The 18,988-nt window shown below is 39.7% G+C and overlaps 1 protein-coding gene across 1 annotated transcript in view; it reads right to left on the bottom strand.

The window, feature by feature from the left end:
- SVEP1 (sushi, von Willebrand factor type A, EGF and pentraxin domain containing 1) overlaps positions 1 to 18,988 on the bottom strand; it is a 182,160-nt gene that overhangs the window by 5,503 nt on the left and 157,669 nt on the right. Inside the window, exons 41-47 of the mRNA XM_068553702.1 lie at positions 18,453 to 18,516; positions 16,898 to 17,071; positions 13,790 to 13,966; positions 9,920 to 10,090; positions 6,397 to 6,492; positions 4,513 to 4,608; positions 131 to 224 (exon numbers count right to left, since the gene is read on the bottom strand). Of these exons, the coding sequence (XP_068409803.1) occupies positions 131 to 224; positions 4,513 to 4,608; positions 6,397 to 6,492; positions 9,920 to 10,090; positions 13,790 to 13,966; positions 16,898 to 17,071; positions 18,453 to 18,516 (872 nt within the window). The remainder of the gene's footprint in view (positions 1 to 130; positions 225 to 4,512; positions 4,609 to 6,396; positions 6,493 to 9,919; positions 10,091 to 13,789; positions 13,967 to 16,897; positions 17,072 to 18,452; positions 18,517 to 18,988) is intronic.

Here is an 18,988-nt window from a genome sequence, read left to right as displayed (position 1 = left end):
AATGGATAGTTTTGGATACAAAATGCTTACATTCAAACTAGAGGTACCTTCTGGCTCTTGAGACAACTTAACTGACTTGAATTTCAGTCTCCTTATGTTATAGATAAATAATAGTTTCTGGTTGTCTTACCTGGAACAGTCATGTCCTGTCCAAGCCGAGAGACAATGGCATCGGTTTGGTCTTACGCATTTTCCACCATTTAAGCAGGGAGACTGGCAAACAGCTGGGATGAAAAATTCATGTGTTTATTTAATGAATACTGAGCAATTGTGAAGATGCCCATGAAGGCAGGCAGAATAAGATTTGACTCTGCTTTCTGCTCCAGCCGCCAACATTCCTCATGGACTGCATCCTGCTACTTTGCTCAACCTCATGTCATTATGTGGTACCACCTCCCTTTTTCCTTCCAGCCGAGTCAATTTTCACATTTAAGCCCCAGATTAAGTTCTACCTACATACTGAAACCTTTGCTGATAACTCAGAGTCGACTGACTTTTCTCTTTAATCTTTTTATTTGTTCAACCAATTTGACACATACTGTTTTGAACTGTAAATTATTCAAATACTCGATGAGACTGTAAGTCTCTGGAGGGAGCCAGCACTGAACTCTATGACTGATGAAGTCATTACATCAGACATCAACTCTTATGACAACAGATCAGGCATGCAGATTGTCTAACATGACAGATGATTCAAAAGCCCTTTGTGTTTGCTAGGAAACGTATTTCATGTCTTTTACCATTGGAATTACAGAAACTGGGGTAGAGTTAAAAATTAGCCACAGGTGAAACCCTGAGTGAACACCCAGAGATTTACTACGCAGACATCTTTCTCACAAGTCCTTAGTCTCAGAGTCAAACACTTCATCTGCATGAATCTATCTGTTAAAAAACCTAAGGACACTAAAAACTGATGAAGACCAGTCAGTTTAACGTATCAAAGAAAAAATAAAATGTCTGTTGGGAGAAAGCTGGAAACGAGAAACATTTAAGTCTCATGATTTCAGCCTCATTATAGCTTGGAAAGGGCAGGCTTCCCCAGAGGAAAAACTCATCTTTGGTGAGAGATAAAGAAATGTCACTTCTCCAACCACTCATTCATAAAATATGGGGAAAACGTCAGCAATCCAGGTACTGGATAAGCGCTGAGAGAGGGCAAGAAGGAAAACACCAGTCTTTGCCCTTAGCTTTCTTGACGAGCAAGCTAACAGAATGAGCGTTATTTGCAATATAACAAAAAGGAAATTATGAAATAAATCAGGGTTAAAAATAGCAAAAATAAAACCCAATAATCCACAACTAATTCTCCATCTCTGCTTGCTAATATATATTAAAAAAATTACTCTTTTTCAAGAGCATGATGATTTAGTGGTACTTGACTGTACTAACACATTTTTTTTATTATTTTCACTTCTCTGTCTAAAAGCCTAACACCTTCCTCCTTCCCTATAACATGGGTGCCCCCAACGTTCTATTCCGGGCCACCTTCTCATGCTACGTATCTTCTGCAAAGACTTATTTTTTCTCCCCCATGAATGTTTTCCAATGATGACTGACATATTTCTATCTTCAATGTAGATGAGTCTTCTGGGAACCTAAACCATCATCCAATTGCCTGTCAGACCTCTCCCTTTTACGTTCCACTGGCCCCTCAAACTCAGCATGTCCTTACTTACTTAACTCCTTATCTGTACCTTCAAACCTGTTCCTCTTGGGTTCTCTATCTCAAGGGTAGAAGTGGCACCACCTTCCACTCAGGGGCCCAAACTGGAAATATCAGTCTTGACTCTCTTCAGACCTTTACTCCTACAACACATCTATAACCAAGTAGTGTTGATTCATCTCCCTAACTTCTCTCCAATCCACCCTTTTTGGTCGTCCTTATTTCTCTAGACTTCATAACCTCTTGCCAATTCTGCTTTGATAACTCCCTGACAAGTCTCCCTAATTGAAGTCTTGCTTTCTGCCCTTCTCCGTACTGCTGCCAAAATCATTTTTCAAAAAGAAAATCTGATCACATGCTTTTCCTGCTTAAGACCCTGTAGTGGCTTCTGTGGCTCAGAAGACATAATCCAGCATCTTGAACCTGGCATGCAATGAGCTTCCTAATCTGGCTCTGCCCATCTTTACAGCTTCATTTCCAGCCACACCCCTACACGGCCTCTGTGGCTTCAGCTCTGTTTTGCTGATCACGTTTGTGCTACTCTTCCATGCCTTTGGCTAGAACGAGCTCCTCCTGGTGACTCCTCTTCCTTTGATTCTATGCTTGGGAAGCCTTTTCTGAATGTCTGCACTTGGGTAGTTTACCTATCTTCACTGTTGTCCTTTTAGAGAATTCAGTTAGCCTCTAGTCACCTACTTATAGGCCACTCTGTATCCCTTCTTATTTTCTACACTGGATTCTGGAGGGCAGGAGCTCCTGTTTTGTATATTGAATATCAATACTTAGTGGGTATAAGTGGGATATGGGCTGAGGTAGCTGCAGCAAGATTGAAAAAACATAAAGACTATACGGCTCATGTCATGAAGGTGCTTAATGTCAGTTAGGGAGCTAAGGAGCTAAAAGAAATACAAATAAATCAGATCAACTGAGCTTTAAATGGCATGGTTCTAGCTAATTGCGTAATATCTATAGACACGGAATGTTAGAAGATAGATTACCGTGGTAGAGAGCAAGTTTAGGGACAAGAGGAAACTTGGGCAGGGCTTTGGAGGTTGGGTCAAGTTTCAATAGGTAGAGGAAGCCACGTCTGCAGGGGACAGGATGTGACTGGCAGGATGGGAATTAAGGTGTATCAGGTGTGCTGACGCCAGTCTTCTGAGAGTCAGAAGAATTTGGGTTGGATGTGAAGACAATAGGCAACCATCTTAGGTTCTTAAAAAGGGCAATTCATGCCCAAGGTAGTGTGTAATGGTGTTGTTTTGGAAAAGGAGATGGGAAGGTCAAGTAGTAGACTCTGGCGGTGATCCAAAGGAGGGGTCTTTTACTAGCTGGTGATAGTGGAGATAGAGTAAGATGCAAGAGATACTGTGCAGGAAGGAACAGAAGGAGTGCTGATACTGTTAATCTCAGATGAAGGGGAGGGAGAGTGGAGGATGTCTCCATCTGGAAGCATGATGCCACCACCTGCGAAGATAAGATGCCTGGGAAAGGGCAAGGCTGGTTTGCAGGTAGCTTCAATTTTGTATGCATGAGAAATATAGATAAATACCAAGGTTGATTTGTAATAAAGAAATACCAAATAGATTGCTGTAAGAGTTTCAAATAAAAGCTTCAAATTTAGCCTCCGGAATTACATTTTTCCTTTCCTACACTCATAGATGCCTCACTTTTGGCTTTATGTGGGATGGCTGCACATCTGATTTTGCCTTTTTGCCTTTCACTACCATTTCCCTGGCTTACCTATTAATAGTGCCCCTTTCATTCTCAAAAACGTCCCAGTCTGGAGGCTAAATTACATGGTCACCCCAGCCTCAGAGCTCATGACAAGCTCTGGTGTCAGCTAGCCTGTTCTACTTTACAATTAACCTCACTAGGAGGTGGTATACATATTATTTACAGGAGGAATAGTGGAGTGTTAAATAAATATAGCAAGTTCTTTGCTTTTAATAGTTGCCTGAAAATTAGGACATTAAAAAGGTAAAAAAATCTATCATTTTAAACTGATTGATTTATTAGACAATTACTGAAAATCCTATCATATGCAGGCACTATGCTAGGTACTGAAGATATAAAGATCACAAAGGAATATCCCTGCCCTCAGGTGGCATATAATCTAGTGAGGGCAGGGAAAGATCAATAACCAAGCAATTAAACAGATATCAAAGTACAGTGGGATAAATGCCCGTATTTGAGATAGACAAGGGTTACTAAGGGGACATGTTTGTCACTAACCAACCAACAACAGTTTGTTACTGTCTTCCATGATAAGGAACCATCTCTTGTTGAGTTTTTTCACTTTAACTTAAATTGTATTTATTTAGAGTCTTGTTCTTTCTAGATAGGTACTGCGAATTTAGTGATTTAGCTTCATAGAGATTAAAATAAATATTCTTCCAAACTTCTGCATTATGTTTCCTCTACATTCTGCAAAATAGAGCAAATGACATGAAGAAGGCTGACAACTGAGTCGACTCAGATGCTCTTTTTTGTCACACGACCCCGAGAGGTGTCTCTGAGGCAGCCATAGGTTCAGCATTGAGACCGCCATTCAAGGGACCACCTTGAGGAATGATTTTTTTTTTTTTTTAATTTTTTTTTTTGGATCTTTTCAACCAAGATCCCATGTGGGATCTTAGTTCCCCGACCAAGGATTGAACCCATGCCCCCTGCATTGGAAGCATGGAATCTTAACCACTGGACCACCACGGAAGTCCCCTGAGGAATTCTTGAGAAATTCTGATACCCTTTTGTTTCGCTGCCACCTCTGAATCTGAGTCACACTCATCAGTGTCCTCTAGGGCTTCACGGAGTCAAGTCACCAAGAAAACAAACCATGAGAGGAGGCCTACCTGTGTGACAGCGGGACCCTGTCCAGCCAGATGGACAGTCACACTGATACGGTGCCACACAGCGACCACCGTTCAGACAGGGAAGAATGCAGATTGCTAGAAAGGAGATCAAAAAGGATTTGATCAAAACACACACACTCAGATATGTTCAAGTGTCCAAAAAACATTTTCCAGGAGGAGTAAAACCTTGGATGACCCACTAGATAATCTTCCATATGCTCTGTTTATTAATCAGTATCATTGGGAAAACACAATCCAGAAAGTCAGTCTGAACCCTCAACCTGATGTAATGACTCTAATGCCAAATGCACTCTTTCCGAGAGGACACACCGTAATCGATGCCTGCTAAGTGCTTTGCTTTCTATTCACAAACTAAGCAGAATGTTCTCCATTTGTTATCGTTTCAAATTTCCATTACGAATTACATAAAATGCTCTAAGAGGGTTTGGCTTCCTCGAGAGTCTCTTCTTGCCTTTAATTAAATGTGAGAATGGGAATCAGATAAGCTCTTCCGTGGTCTGGTGCTGGCAACACATTAGTAGTGATGGGACAGCTCAGCCTCTATTTTCTTGGAGCTGAGGCCCAATGGTGACTGAATGAGGCCTCCCCTACACCCTCCACGGCAATCACTTCCCCTACTAGAAACTACTGAGCTCTGTAAAGAGGTGTAGTCTGTTTAAAAGGAGTGAGATTGTCTACTGGCTTGGTACTCAAAGCACGGTTCTCAAACCCAAAACGTTGGTATTATGTAGGAGTTGGCTAGAAATGCAGAATCTCAGGTCCCAACCCAGATCTACCAAATCAGAATCTGCATTTAACTTCTCCCAGGTGTTTTGTATGCACAGTAAAGCTTGGGAAGGCCTGCTCTAACGCATTACCGGCACACGTTCAGTGAACTAAGCCAAGCCTGTTGTTACCCCAGGGTAAATGTTTCCCGAGTCTTCGGATCCTTAGCATTATAGCAGGCCATGTGTGGGAGCCCTAAGTGGGAAGGCAGGATTGGAGAGAAGAAAAAGGAAAAATGCAATTCTCTTCTTTCTGAATCACTGTGAGAACACTTGCTTTGGCGAGTCGTTAGCAGCCTGAATTGATTTCCATCCTATATTTTCCTTTCTAGATTAGTTGAAATAGTTACACTTTAGAATCTCTTATAAAATGTCTGGCCTTAAAAAGAACTGATATAGACCAATGGCCATCACGTTAGTGACTCAATGTGATTTACACACTCCCAATGAAACATGAAATCATTTTATCCATACATATATATTTTTTAAGATATTGAAACAAAGTATAGTTTAGACATTAAAAAAAATTAAAACCATTCATTTACATTCTTTCGGAAATTCAAATTTAAATGCATTTCCATGAAGATCAAAATTCTATGTTAATTTATCAAGCACTGTATAGATATGAGAGTACCAACTTTCCTTACTTTCTTAATTGAGAAGAGCTACCCTTAATTAATGGTGGGCTCCAAATCTTACCTGAAAAGTACAATGTTATGCAATGCCATGAATTTATACCAACTGTAGCAATGAGTGGCACAGAACATAAACAGAAGTGAGATAAAGGAAGACCAAGGTTGTGGAACCCTCTATTATAAGCTCCTTCCCAAGAAGATTCTTGGAAATCTGTGCCAGGAGGCAGATGAAGACAGCTTTGGATGGATCTTGATAAGTGTATTTTTCAAGATCACTGATATTCTAGATGTTCTGCAACTAAATGACATATGTAAATCAGCCCTTGGCCCTCTGTCTGGTCTGCTATGGGATTTAAGCAAGTGAATTTCTGCCACTGGTAAAGCCAGCTCCTAGTAACTCCCCTGAGTTGGCAACTTCTAGGCTAACCACTGGGACTCAAAGTAAGATTTGAGGACAGACTCACGCTCTTCACAGAGACGCCCCATCCAGCCGTCTGGACAGGAACAAGCATTTGGGCGTTGGCAGATACCTCCATTCTGACATGGGAACCGACAGACAGCTGGAAAACAAGCAGGATGAGCCATAAATCTAGGGAATTATGGAAGGGTGGTTGTCAGAAAATAGGACTGATTATTTACATTTCATGCTATTTCCTTGAATCGAGTTTTAAGGAAGAGAAACAAAACCCAACCTCAAGATTCGGTTGGGGATGAGCATGAGGGGCTCAGGAGGGGCATAAACAAGCTTGGGTAGTTCTGAGACTGTAACTATCAACGTTTTCATAATCTGAGGATTCAGGGCAGGAGGGAACAAGGTGGTTTATATAAAAAGATAGTCTCTTTTGATCTGGACCAGGGGAAGTGCCCTTCTAGAAGATGCGAAAATTCTCTTCCAAAGGAGGCCTTTGATGGCCGGTAGCTCTTTGGTGATACCACTGTCCCACACTATCTTAAACAAGTGAAGAAACAAACAAACAAACAAGTAAACAAACACACAACTTTCATTTGACTTCTGACTTTAAGTGACACCTGGGCTATTCCTTGAGGATACCACCTCCTCAGCAACCCTCTCAAGAGGAGTTTGCACATACTCTTACAACCCATGTGCTGGTGATCTCATTTCTCATTGCTGCTTCCAGACAATTAATCTCCTTTCTCTTGCAATAACCCTTGCCTCTTTTGAGGCTCATGCCTTTCATTCACTGATTTCCTCAATTCTCCCTGCCCCCAAAGTCACTGAAGACTTTGGCATTTTTGACTTAAGACATGACACCATAAAACTCCTAGAAGAGAACATTAGCAAAACATTCTCTGACATAAATTGTAGCACTATTTTCTCAGGTCGGTTTCCCAAGGCAAAAGAAATAAAAGCAAAAATAAACAAATGGGACCTAATCAAACCTATAAGCTTTTGCATAGCAAAGGAAACCAAAAACAAAATGAAAAGACAACCTATGGGCTGGGAGAAAATATTTGCAAATGATGCTACCGACAAGGGCTTAATTTCCAAAATATACAAACAGCCCATACAACTCAATATCAAAAAAACCAACAACCTAATTTAAAAATGGGCAGAAGATCTAAATAGACATTTCTCCAAAGAAGACATACAGATGGCCAACAGGCACATGAAAAGATGCTCAACATCACTAGTTGTTAGAGAAATGCAAACCAAAACTACAATGAGTTATCACCTCACACTGGTCAGAATGGCCATCATCAAAAAGTCTACAAATAATAAACGCTGGACAGGGTGTGGAGAAAACCCTCCTACACCGTTGGTGGGAATGTAAATTGGTGCAGCCACTAAGGAGAACAGTATGGAGGTCCCTTAAAAATTCTTAAAAATTTACCATATTAGTTACCGTATGATCCAGCAATCCTACTCCTGGGCATATATCCAGAAAAGACAAAAACTGTAATACGAAAAGATACACACACCCCAGTGTTTGTAGCAGACAATAGCCAATAGCTATTAGCAGACAATAGCTGCTAATAGTCAATAGCTAATAGCAGACAACAGACAATAGCCAAGAAGCAACCTAAGTGTCCACCAACCTAAGTGTCCATATATATATATATGCACACACAAACACACACACACACACACACACACACACACACACACATACACAATGGAATATTACTCAGCCATAAAGAAGAACGAAATATTGCCATTTGCAGCAACATGGATGGACCTAGAGATTATCATACTAAGTGAAGTACGTCAGAGAAAGACAAATATTATATGATATCACTTATATGTGGAAACTAAAAAATAATACAAATGAACTTATTTACAAAACGGAAACAGACTCACAGATAAAGAAAACAAAATTATGGTTACCAAAGGGGAAAGGAAGAGGAGTATGTGACTAACAGATAAACAATACTATATATAAAATAAATAAAAAGGATTTATTGTATAGCATAGGGAACTATATTCAATATCTTTTTTTTTTTTTGCGGGGGGCCGCACCATGTGGGCTTGCAGGATCTTAGTTTGCCAACCAGATATTGAACCCGGGCCCTCAGCAGTGAAAGTGCAGAGTCCTAACCACTGGATCGGCAGGGAATTGCCTCAATATCTTGTAATAACCTATAATGGAAAAGAATCTGGAAAAGAATATATATCCGAATCACTTTGCTGTACACCTGAAACTAACACAGTATTGTAAATCAACTATAAAATTGAAAAATCAACAATAAAATAATAAAATAATAAATAATAAAATAATAATAATAATAAAATAATAATAAAATAATAAAAAAAAGACTTTGGCCTTTTTTCACCCCAAATCCAAATCTGACCACTGTCCTCATGGCCATGTGGACAACCCATCTAACAATGTGATTATTCTTTTAGTTCCTTGGTGATGTCTGTCTTGTTCGGTAGCAGAATTCCTCACTTTCAGTAAGTATTTGTAGAATGAATGGAATAATTATTATGATTTGTAAAAAACAGTAGCCTATCTTATTAGAGAAATGTAAGTTTTAGAAGGACATACTAGGATGTCTCATTATCTACCTCATTCCATTTTGCAGAATTTTCAACATAGAAACCTCCCCCCCCGAGAAGATATTATTATTATTATTATTTTTTTAGTTTTATTTATTTATTTATTTTTGGCTGCGTTGGGTCTTTGTTGCTGCGCACAGGCTTTCTCTAGTTGTGGCGAGCGGGGGCTACTCTTCATTGTGGTGCGTGGGCTTCTCATTGCGGTGGCTTCTCTTGTTGTGGAGCCTGGGCTCTAGGCGTATGCGGGCTCAGTAGTTGTGGCTCACAGGCTTAGTTGCTCCACGGCATGTGGGATCTTCCTGGACCAGGGCTCGAACCCGTGTCCCCTGCATTGGCAGGCAGATTCTTAACCACTGCACCACCAGGGAAGTCCCCGAGAAGATATTATTGAATGCACTCACAAAATTCATCCTTAGGTTTGCAAATTCAATCCAGCAAGTAAAGAGACAGCTCGTGTAAACATGGAATGCTCGCCACCAGCCCCCAGCATGTCCAGGGAGACCAAGTGGTGGGCTCTGCTTCCCTGGGGCCGCCCAGTACCTCTTGTCTCATACTCTGCCCTCTGGGTGGGCTGCCTCATCCCTTATGGGGCTCAGGGGTCTGCTCAGGATGGACGAGTAGAACTGGAATCTGTGTTGAAACACCTGAGTGTCCAGGAGGTGCCCTCATGGCCCAGATATGACACAGCTCCCCTTAGCAGCTGGAGAACACTTCCAAGATTTGGAGAGAAGACTTGCGTAAGGAGCCATGATTGACTCAGAAAGGGGCCATGTGCTGGGCCAGAGGTCTGTGTGCAAGCCTTCAAAAATCAAACTCATAAAGTTAAGGAAAATGACACACATGTTAAAAGAAGACTGAAAGCCAAGGAAAGATAAAATAGCATGCATACTAGTTGTTGGCCATATCAGACTGCCACATACATTTTCCTACAGCTTCACTAAGAACTAACCATTCAAATATTTCCTTACCTCTGCAGACAGGAGGTGATGTCCAGGTTCCATTCTCTAGGCAAACACTCCTCAGGGAACCCTCCAACATGTATCCACTGTAACACGAGTAGGTGATCATGTCCCCATATTGATAATGTACACCTCGGGCAATTGCATTTTCTACATGAGTTGGTGGACCACATGAGATTTCTATAGGAAAACCAAAAATATAATTAAGCTTGTGCTACTAACCCAGCCAGTGGTTGGGAGAGGACACAGTTTCACCTCTAAGACTTAAAGAGGAAAGACAAAATACACAAAGGTAACCTTTTCACCTACATAATATCTAAAAGACACCAGAAACTAAAAGCATCACCTGCTGCTCTCTAGAAAAATTAGATGTACAATCAAAGGTTTTGTCTTCTGATTCATATGTTGAAGCTGGGCTATTTTATACTCAAGGCAATAAGTCTTGCCTTCTTATACCTCGTCAAAGAGGTATAAGAACTTCAATGCAGCATGCTTATCAAATAAGAAGAGAAGAAGCATGGGGAATATTTATAGTCTATCACTTTAGAGTAAAGATCATGAATTGTAGTACTGCAGATTCCATCATGGTTGTTTTATTAGTGCCTAGAACAGTGCCTGGCGTACAATGGGCTCTCGATACATGTTTGAAAAATGAGTAAATGAATGAATACTGTCTCTAGCCTAAAGATACTCCATTTACACAGCTTGATGAGGTTTATGAAATTCAAGGTTTCACATTAGCTTCCCTCTTTCCAAGACTGTAAAGCAGTGACTCTCTTCTTTTGGAAAGTGTAAGATTGAAGGAGAATCCTCTCTTTTAAAAGCGCATGTACTGAATATTTAAATAAAAATGTTTATAACTAATTTTGCTTTGAGAATTTTACAAGAGAATAAACTAGATAACTAGAGCTTTTCTGTGGTGTCTCACAAGACAAGGACTGGATTGGAGTCAGGACTCTCATTAGTATCCAGTTTGTATAAGGCTAACGTTTAGATGAGTCTTCACGAACTGGCTTCTAAAAGGTCACCTTGTGGTCATAATACTATTAAAATCTTGCCAGAGGGGATGATCAATTTGTCTGATTCTTCTAAATTTTCTTTTCCTTCTAAGGTAGTTAAAAACATTAATTCAATCAGTCAGATATCCAATAGGTATCAATGCATACTGTGTACCAGAAACTGGAAGGAAATAAATGGAGAAAACGCTGTACCTTTGCTCAGACAAATGGGTGAAGATAGACAGAGAAATACTATTGTACAACTTAAAAAGAGCTATATTAGAGGTCCGGATGCCATACTGTAGAAAAATTGAGGTGAATGTAACTAATTATGCTTAGGATTGTCAGGGTATGAATCACAACGACAGTGGCCTTTGGACCAGGCTATAAACCTCAAGTGGATAGGAGGACTATTGCTTCCAGGTTGGGAGAACAGCATGTAAAAAGATACCAGTGAGCTTGATGGTTCACAGACGTGGTTGTCAAAGCACGGATTTCAGGCCACCTGTGTGGGAATCAGCTTGGGTTCTTATTAAAAATGCAAACTTCTGGGTTTTCTAGCTTTTGAGTCTGCATCTTACATACTCTCCCCAGAGGATTCTCATACACACTAAATTTTAATCACTGCTTTGTAGTGATAAATAGCAGGATGAGGTGAAAAGGATGAGGAAGGTGGCTGCTTTGGTCCCTCAGGAAGGATAGTTGTTCTAAGCCAAAGACTTCCTGTCTAACAGAAAATGCAAAAGAGGGATTGAGGACAACAAGTGTGGAAACTGTCTCCTCTCCTAGGCAACCCCGGATCTTCTCAAGAATACTGAGGAATAATTAAGCATGCACTGAAGGGACATTTGTAATAAATGCATGTCTCTCCTGGCTCTTGCTTCCAGTGCCCCGAGTGGTAAGCCTCCGGGAGCTAAGGCCAACGTGAGGATATGTGGGCAGAATCGGGCCACTTGGCCTGCTTTAGTTCAGGCTGATGGCTTTAAAGGAGCCTAGACAGTCAAGGCTTATACATACTTAGTTTGTCCCACTTCACTAGGGGTAGATTTCATAAGGAGTTGGGACCCAAATCCCAGCTAAAAGTATGATACACACTTTTCTGGAGTAAAATCAAAATTCTAATGCTGCAGTAGGCTGCTAGCTGAAAATTCAAGGATTTGGGGCTATTTTACAGCTCTTCCTATCAGGACATATCACAAATATACACCAATTCATTTTTCAAAACAAACCTATAAGATAGGCATTATTGGTGCTATTTACAAATGAGAACTCCAAAGTTCAGAGAAGTTAGGGCACTAGCATAAGTTTAGAATTAGAAAGTTTTGAGGACAGAACTCAAACCCAGGTTTTCTCTGATTTCAGAATCCCCATGGCCTTCATATGCACATTTTTCACCTCATTAATTAAAGTGCAAGTGTTCCGAAGATGAAGACCACTGTAGGCATAATATATTTTTATACTATGTAGCCCATTACCTCGCATCTGGTTAGACTCAATGAATATTTGTTAGTTGACTGCTGTAGAGGGAGCAGCCTGGACCACAAAGGAGGGCAGGATATTGGGCAGGAAAGATGCTTTATGTGTGTTAAAAAATGTCAAGAGTTCTATAAAAAAGAATGAAATAATGCCATTTGCAGCACTAGAGATTATCACCCTAAGTGAAGTTAAGTCAGACAGAGAAAGACAAATATCATATGTTATCACTTATATGTGGAATCTAAGAAATGATACAAGTGAACTTATTTATACAACAGAAACAGACCCACAGACATATAAAACAATCTTATGGTTACTAAAGGGAAAGGAGGGGGAGGGATAACTTAGGAATTTGGGATTAACAGATACACACTACTATATATAAAATAGCACAGGGCACTATATTCAATATCTTGTAATAACCTATACTGGAAAAGAATCTGAAGAAGAATATATATATAGATATTTGTAACTGAATCACTTTGCTGTCCACCTGAAACTAACACAACATTGTATATCTACTATACTCCAATAAAAGAAAAAAATAAAAAAGCATATGCTTATGTAAATTAAAATATTAAAAAAAGCAGAATAATGTCAAGAGTTATCACAAGGCAGCAAGAGAGGCTGCCAGACTGTGTGTTAGGTATCAGCATGGTGCTAGCCCAGAGGTTTTCCAGATGTGGTTCCAGGACCAGCAGTACTGCCATCAGCAACACCTGGGAAACTGTTAAAGATGCAAATTCTCAGGGCTCACTCCAGACCTATTGAATCAGATACTCTAGGATGGGCCCAGCAATCTGCTTTTTAAAAAATTTTTTAAATATTTATTTATTTACATATGTATGCATGCATGCATGCTGCGCCGGGTCTTAGGTACAGCATGTGGGATCTAGTTCCCTGACCAGGGATTGAACCCGGGCCCGCTGCATTGGGAGCACGGAGTCTTAACCGCTGGACCACCAGGGAAGTCTCCCAGCAATCTGTTTTTAACAAGCCCTCTAGGTGGTTCTGATATCTGCTCAAGCTGGAGAACCACGGTGAAATAATTTTTGTATTGCAAAGCATGCATAGCCCATTAAAGGAGAGTTTAGGGACTCTGACAGCGTGGAGAAAAATAGGTATTTTAGATTTAATATCCTGCGCATTCTTAGAAGAGCACGTTTTGAAAACCTGTTCAGTAAATTCTGGTCAGGCAGGTTTTAGTCTAGTTCTGGATTGTGTTTTTATGTTTGGATTTCAAATTTAAAAAAAAAGTTTAAAGTAGGCAAGACAGAAGTTGATGACCATGATAAGACAGAGTTCTAAATATCTACATGTAAGGTGCCTGATTGAAAATAATCTCCCAAAGATGAGGAAACAGTTCCCACTAATGAAATTCACTGGATCCCATGTGCTGACTTACTTTCACATCTGGCACTTGTCTGTGTCCACGTCTCGTCAGGGTTGCAGGTGATGATGCTTTGGCCCTGGAGCAGGAAGCCTTCCCTACACTTGATAGATACGTTCTGATCGACATAAAACTCCTTTTCAGAAAGCACAGCATTCTCAGGGATCACAAAAGGGACAGGGCATGGATTTGCTGTTAAAAATAAAAGAAAATGTGTACTGGTATTTTCCCTCTTTTCTGAGTTTGTTTCTTTGAAGGCGGAGCATTAGCCCTGCTGGAGCTGGGTTCTCAGTGATGGTAATATAAGGCTTAAAAATATAGAACTTCACACCATCACCCTGATACCAAAACCAGACAAAGATGTCACAAAAAAAGAAAACTACAGGCCAATATCTCTGATGAACATAGATGCCAAAATCCTCAACAAAATACTAGCAAACAGCATCCAGCAGCACATTAAAAGGATCATACACCATGATCAAGTGGGGTTTATCCCAGGAATGCAAGGATTCTTCAATATACGTAAATCAATCAGTGTGATACACCATATTAACAAACTGAAGGAGGAAAACCATATGATCATCTCAATAGATGCAGAAAAAGCTTTCGACAAAATTCAACACCCATTTATGATAAAAACTCTCCAGAAAGTAGGCATAGAGGGAACCTACCTCAACATAATAAAGGTCATATATGACACACCCACAGCCAACATCGTTCTCAATGGTGAAAAACTGAAAGCATTTCCTCTAGGATCAGGAACAACACAAGGTTGCCCACTCTCACCACTATTATTCAACATAGTTTTGGAAGTTTTAGCCACGGCAATCAGAGAAGAAAAAGAAATAAAAGGAATCCAAATCAGAAAAGAAGTAAAACGGTCACTGTTTGCAGATGATAAGATACTATACATAGAGAATCCTAAAGATGCTACCAGAAAACTACTAGAGCTAATTAATGAATTTGGTAGAGTAGCAGGATACAAAATTAATGCACAGAAATCTCTTGCATTCCTATACACTAATGATGAAAAATCTGAAAGAGAAATTAAGGAAACACTCCCATTTACCAATGCAACAAAAAGAATAAAATACCTAGGACTAAACCTACCTAAGGAGACAAAAGACCTGTATGCAGAAAACTACAAGACATTGATGAAAGAAATTAAAGATGATACAAACAGATGGAGAGATATACCATGTTCTTGGACTGGAAGAATCAACATTGTGAAAATGAAAAATGACCCAAAGCAATCTACAGATTCAATGCAATCCCTCTCAAACTACCAACAGCCATTTTCACAGAACTAGAACAAAAAATTTCACAATGTGTACGGAAACACAAAAGACCCCGAATAGCCAAAGCAATCTTGAGAAAGAAAAATGGAGCTGGAGGAATCAGGCTCCCTGACTGCAGACTATACTACAAAACTACAGTAATCAAGACAGTATGGTATTGGCACAAAAACAGAAATATAGATCGATGGAACAGGATAGAAAGACCAGAGATAAACCCATGCACATATGGTCACCTTATCTTTGATAAAGGAGGCAAGAGTATACAATGGAGGAAAGACAGGCTGTTCAATAAGTGGTGCTCGGAAAATTGGACAGCTACATGTAAAAGAATGAAACTAGAACACTTTCTAACACCATACCCAAAAATAAACTCAGAATGGATTGAAGACCTAAATGTAAGGCCAGACACTATAAAACTCTTAGAGGAAAACATAGGCAGAACATTCTATGACATAAATCACAGCAACAACCTTTTTGACCCACCTCCTAGAGAAATGGAAATAAAAACAAAAAGAAACAAATGGGACCTAAGGAAACTTAAAAGCTTTTGCACAGCAAAGGAAACCATAAACAAGACGAAAAGACAACCCTCAGAATGGGAGAAAATATTTGCAAATGAAGCAACTGACAAAGGATTAATCTCCAAAATATACAAGCAGTTCATGCAGCTCAACATCAAAAATCAAACAACCCAATCCAAAAATGGGCAGAAGACCTAAATAGACATTTCTCCAAAGAAGATATACAGATTGTCAACAAACACATGAAAGAATGTTCAACATCACTAATCATTAGAGAAATGCAAATCAAAACAAAAATGAGGTATCACCTCACACCAGTCAGAATGGCCATTATCAAAAAATCTACAAACAATAAATGCTGGAGAGGGTGTGGGGAAAAGGGAACCCTCCTGCACTGTTGGTGGGAACGTAAATTGATACAGCCACTATGGAGAACAGTATGGCAGTTCCTTAAAAAGCTAAAAATAGAACTACCATACGACCCAGCAATCCCACTACTGGGCATATACCCTGAGAAAACCATAATTCAAAAAGAGTCATGTACCACAATGTTCACTGCAGCACTATTTACAGTAGCTAGGACATGGAAGCAACCCAAGTGTCCATCGACAGATGAATGGATAAAGAAGATGTGGCACATATATACAATGGAATATTACTCAGCCATAAAAAGAAACGAAATTGAGTTATTTGTACTGAGGTGGATGGACCTAGAGTTGGTCACACAGAGTGAAGTAAGTCAGAAAGAGAAAAACAAATACCGTATTCTAACACAAATACATGGAATCTAAAAAAAAAAAAAAAAGGTTCTGACGAACATAGGAGCAGGACAGAAATAAAGACACAGATGTAGAGAATGGACTTGAGGACACGGGGAGGGAGAGAAGGGTAGGCTGGGACGAAGTGAGAGAGTAGCATTGACATATATACACTACCAAATGTAAAATAGATAGTGGGAAGCAGTTGCATAGCACAGGGAGATCAGCTCGGTCTCGACCACCTAGAGGGGTGGGACAGGGAGGGTGGGAGGGAGACACAAGAGGGAGGGGATATGGGGATATATGTATGCATATAGTTGATTCACTTTGTTATACAGCAGAAACTAACACAACATTATAAAGCAATTATATTCCAATAAAGATGTTAAAAAAAAAATACCCCATAGTATTTGGTTTGGATATGCACAGATTTCTTTCTCTGGGCCAATCTCACCTACAGGTGAATTTTCCACCATGGTTTAGACATTTGGGAAACTAATTAGAAAACTGAATCTGATTTAATCCCCTTCTAAGGTCAACACACACGTTTGCAGAGAGGAACTGGGTAGCTCCAAGTCCCATTTTCCGTGCAGGAGGCCTCGGGTGCCCCTTCAAGGCTGTAGCCTCTGTTGCAGGAATACACCACGCTGGGTCCAGCAGTACTGTTTTCAACCTCAGCTTTCCCGTTCAGGAACCCAAGTGGAGCTTCACACTTGGTCTCTAAAAAGAAAAAGAAAAGCTTCATCTTAAGTGATTCTCCCAATCCTCTTTCCTTCTTCTGCAAAGAACTTGTATCACTTATTTAATAATTTAGAAAGAAAAAGAAAAGAAAACCACAGAGTAACAGGATCCATACAGAGCATTTTCTTACTATCTTGCATTTCAGAGATAGAAACTATTCAAACCATTATCATTGTAGTTTGAATTAAACCTGCTGCAAAACGGAAACGATCCCCTCACCGACACCATAGCAGTTTCCTATTCCAGACATAGGTGTTTCCTTTTCATCCTCCTCTCCTTTCACCCTGCACGTACATTCACACACTTTTTGATAATGAACAACTGAGATAAAAAAATGCTATTACTGGGAATGCCCAATGATGCCTTTCTGCGACTTGAGATGTTACTCAATGTTTATGTACGTGTTTATGTATACACACACACGCACACACGGTTCTTTTTTAGAACTAAAAAGTCATATTCCCCATTGAATTTCAGCCATATAATATTGCTTAAAAGACTTAAGATTCCTACTGCACACAAAATCAGCTCATTAATCTATACTAGACAGTATGGTTGAAACAACAGTGGACAAAGATTCAGGTACCCCAAGTCCTAGTGTTAGCTCTGCCACTAACTTCATTTCTGATACTGGGCAGGTCACTTCCCCTCTCCCAGCCCGTTTTCACTCATTGGTCAACTCAAGGGTCTGGACTAGATTATTCAAGAGGCCCCTTCTAGTTTGAAAATTTGATGACTCCTCCAGAATTATTAAGAGAAAAACATTTTTAAGCCTGCCATTCTGATTGGTTTGTAACTACTGTATTTAAATACATTGTCTTTCGGCAGAGAAGTAATACGAGCCATATCCTAGGAACAGAGTCACCTGTATTCACCCACATCCTGCTAAATACACTTGGCTGTTCTCATACAATGAGTTAATGAAAGTTCCACAAACAGTGTGAATATTCATTTATTGGACAGTGGTACCAACATCATTTTAAGAAGATGTCAGTATTGCCCAGGACTGTTACCAAGGCAACAGCTCTAAGCCTTCTAATTTATCATTATTTTGCGGAAAAGCCCATAAAAAGAAGGCAGGTAAACTCAATAATTAACTAGTTTCTAAACAAAATGTTTGCCATTCCAGTGTCAGCAATCTTGTGCTCTATTCCAGTTTAATCATTAATCTCTACCACAGTGTTTCACCCTTCTATTGGTTTGGTGCCCTTGAGCAAAAGCCCGTAAAAGGTTCTCATGCAGTTCACGGAGTCAATTTTTTTTTTTTTTAATTACAAAAACGACTTATAAAGAAAATGTGGCCACATTGTTATTTTGTGTCCTTAGTATCGTTTTGGGGACAAAGTGTCATTTGACTTACTTTTGCACGTTGCCACCCCTCCACTCCACTGTCCGTTCTCCTGACAGACCCGTTCCCTGTTCCCCTGTGAATCAATGAAAACAGGTCATTGACAAGATGGTACCTCTATAATGAAAAACTAAGGGAATGCAAAGTCATCTCAGATGTGAACTTGAAACTCTTGGCACTGGAATGCTAAATAAATTCATTAAATAAATATAGTTTAAGAGGTAGGTTTAAATTTTCAAAAATGTTTTCATCAAATTACCTCAAAATACGTATTCTGGCTGATGAGTGTAATTAAGGTACAGACTTTGTTTCACTTTTTGTTTAAATGATAACTAATTATAACCAATAGCAAAGACTGATGAAGAATGTGTCTGAAATGTCAGCGAGGTATATTTGCTTAGGATACTTAAAAATATTTTGAATTAAATTTATTTTTTAATATCTGAGAGGTACAGCAAAGAAGGTGAATTAGTTTATTTATACCCTTGGACATGAAACATGTCAAGATATCTTATTGCTATCAGGATTGACTTTTTGACAATGTAATG

This window comes from Eschrichtius robustus, chromosome 10 (assembly GCF_028021215.1).
Source record: "Eschrichtius robustus isolate mEscRob2 chromosome 10, mEscRob2.pri, whole genome shotgun sequence".
Taxonomy (NCBI): domain Eukaryota; kingdom Metazoa; phylum Chordata; class Mammalia; order Artiodactyla; family Eschrichtiidae; genus Eschrichtius; species Eschrichtius robustus.
The sequence above is the reverse complement of the archived record's forward strand: the minus strand, read 5'-3'. Positions and strand labels throughout refer to the sequence as shown.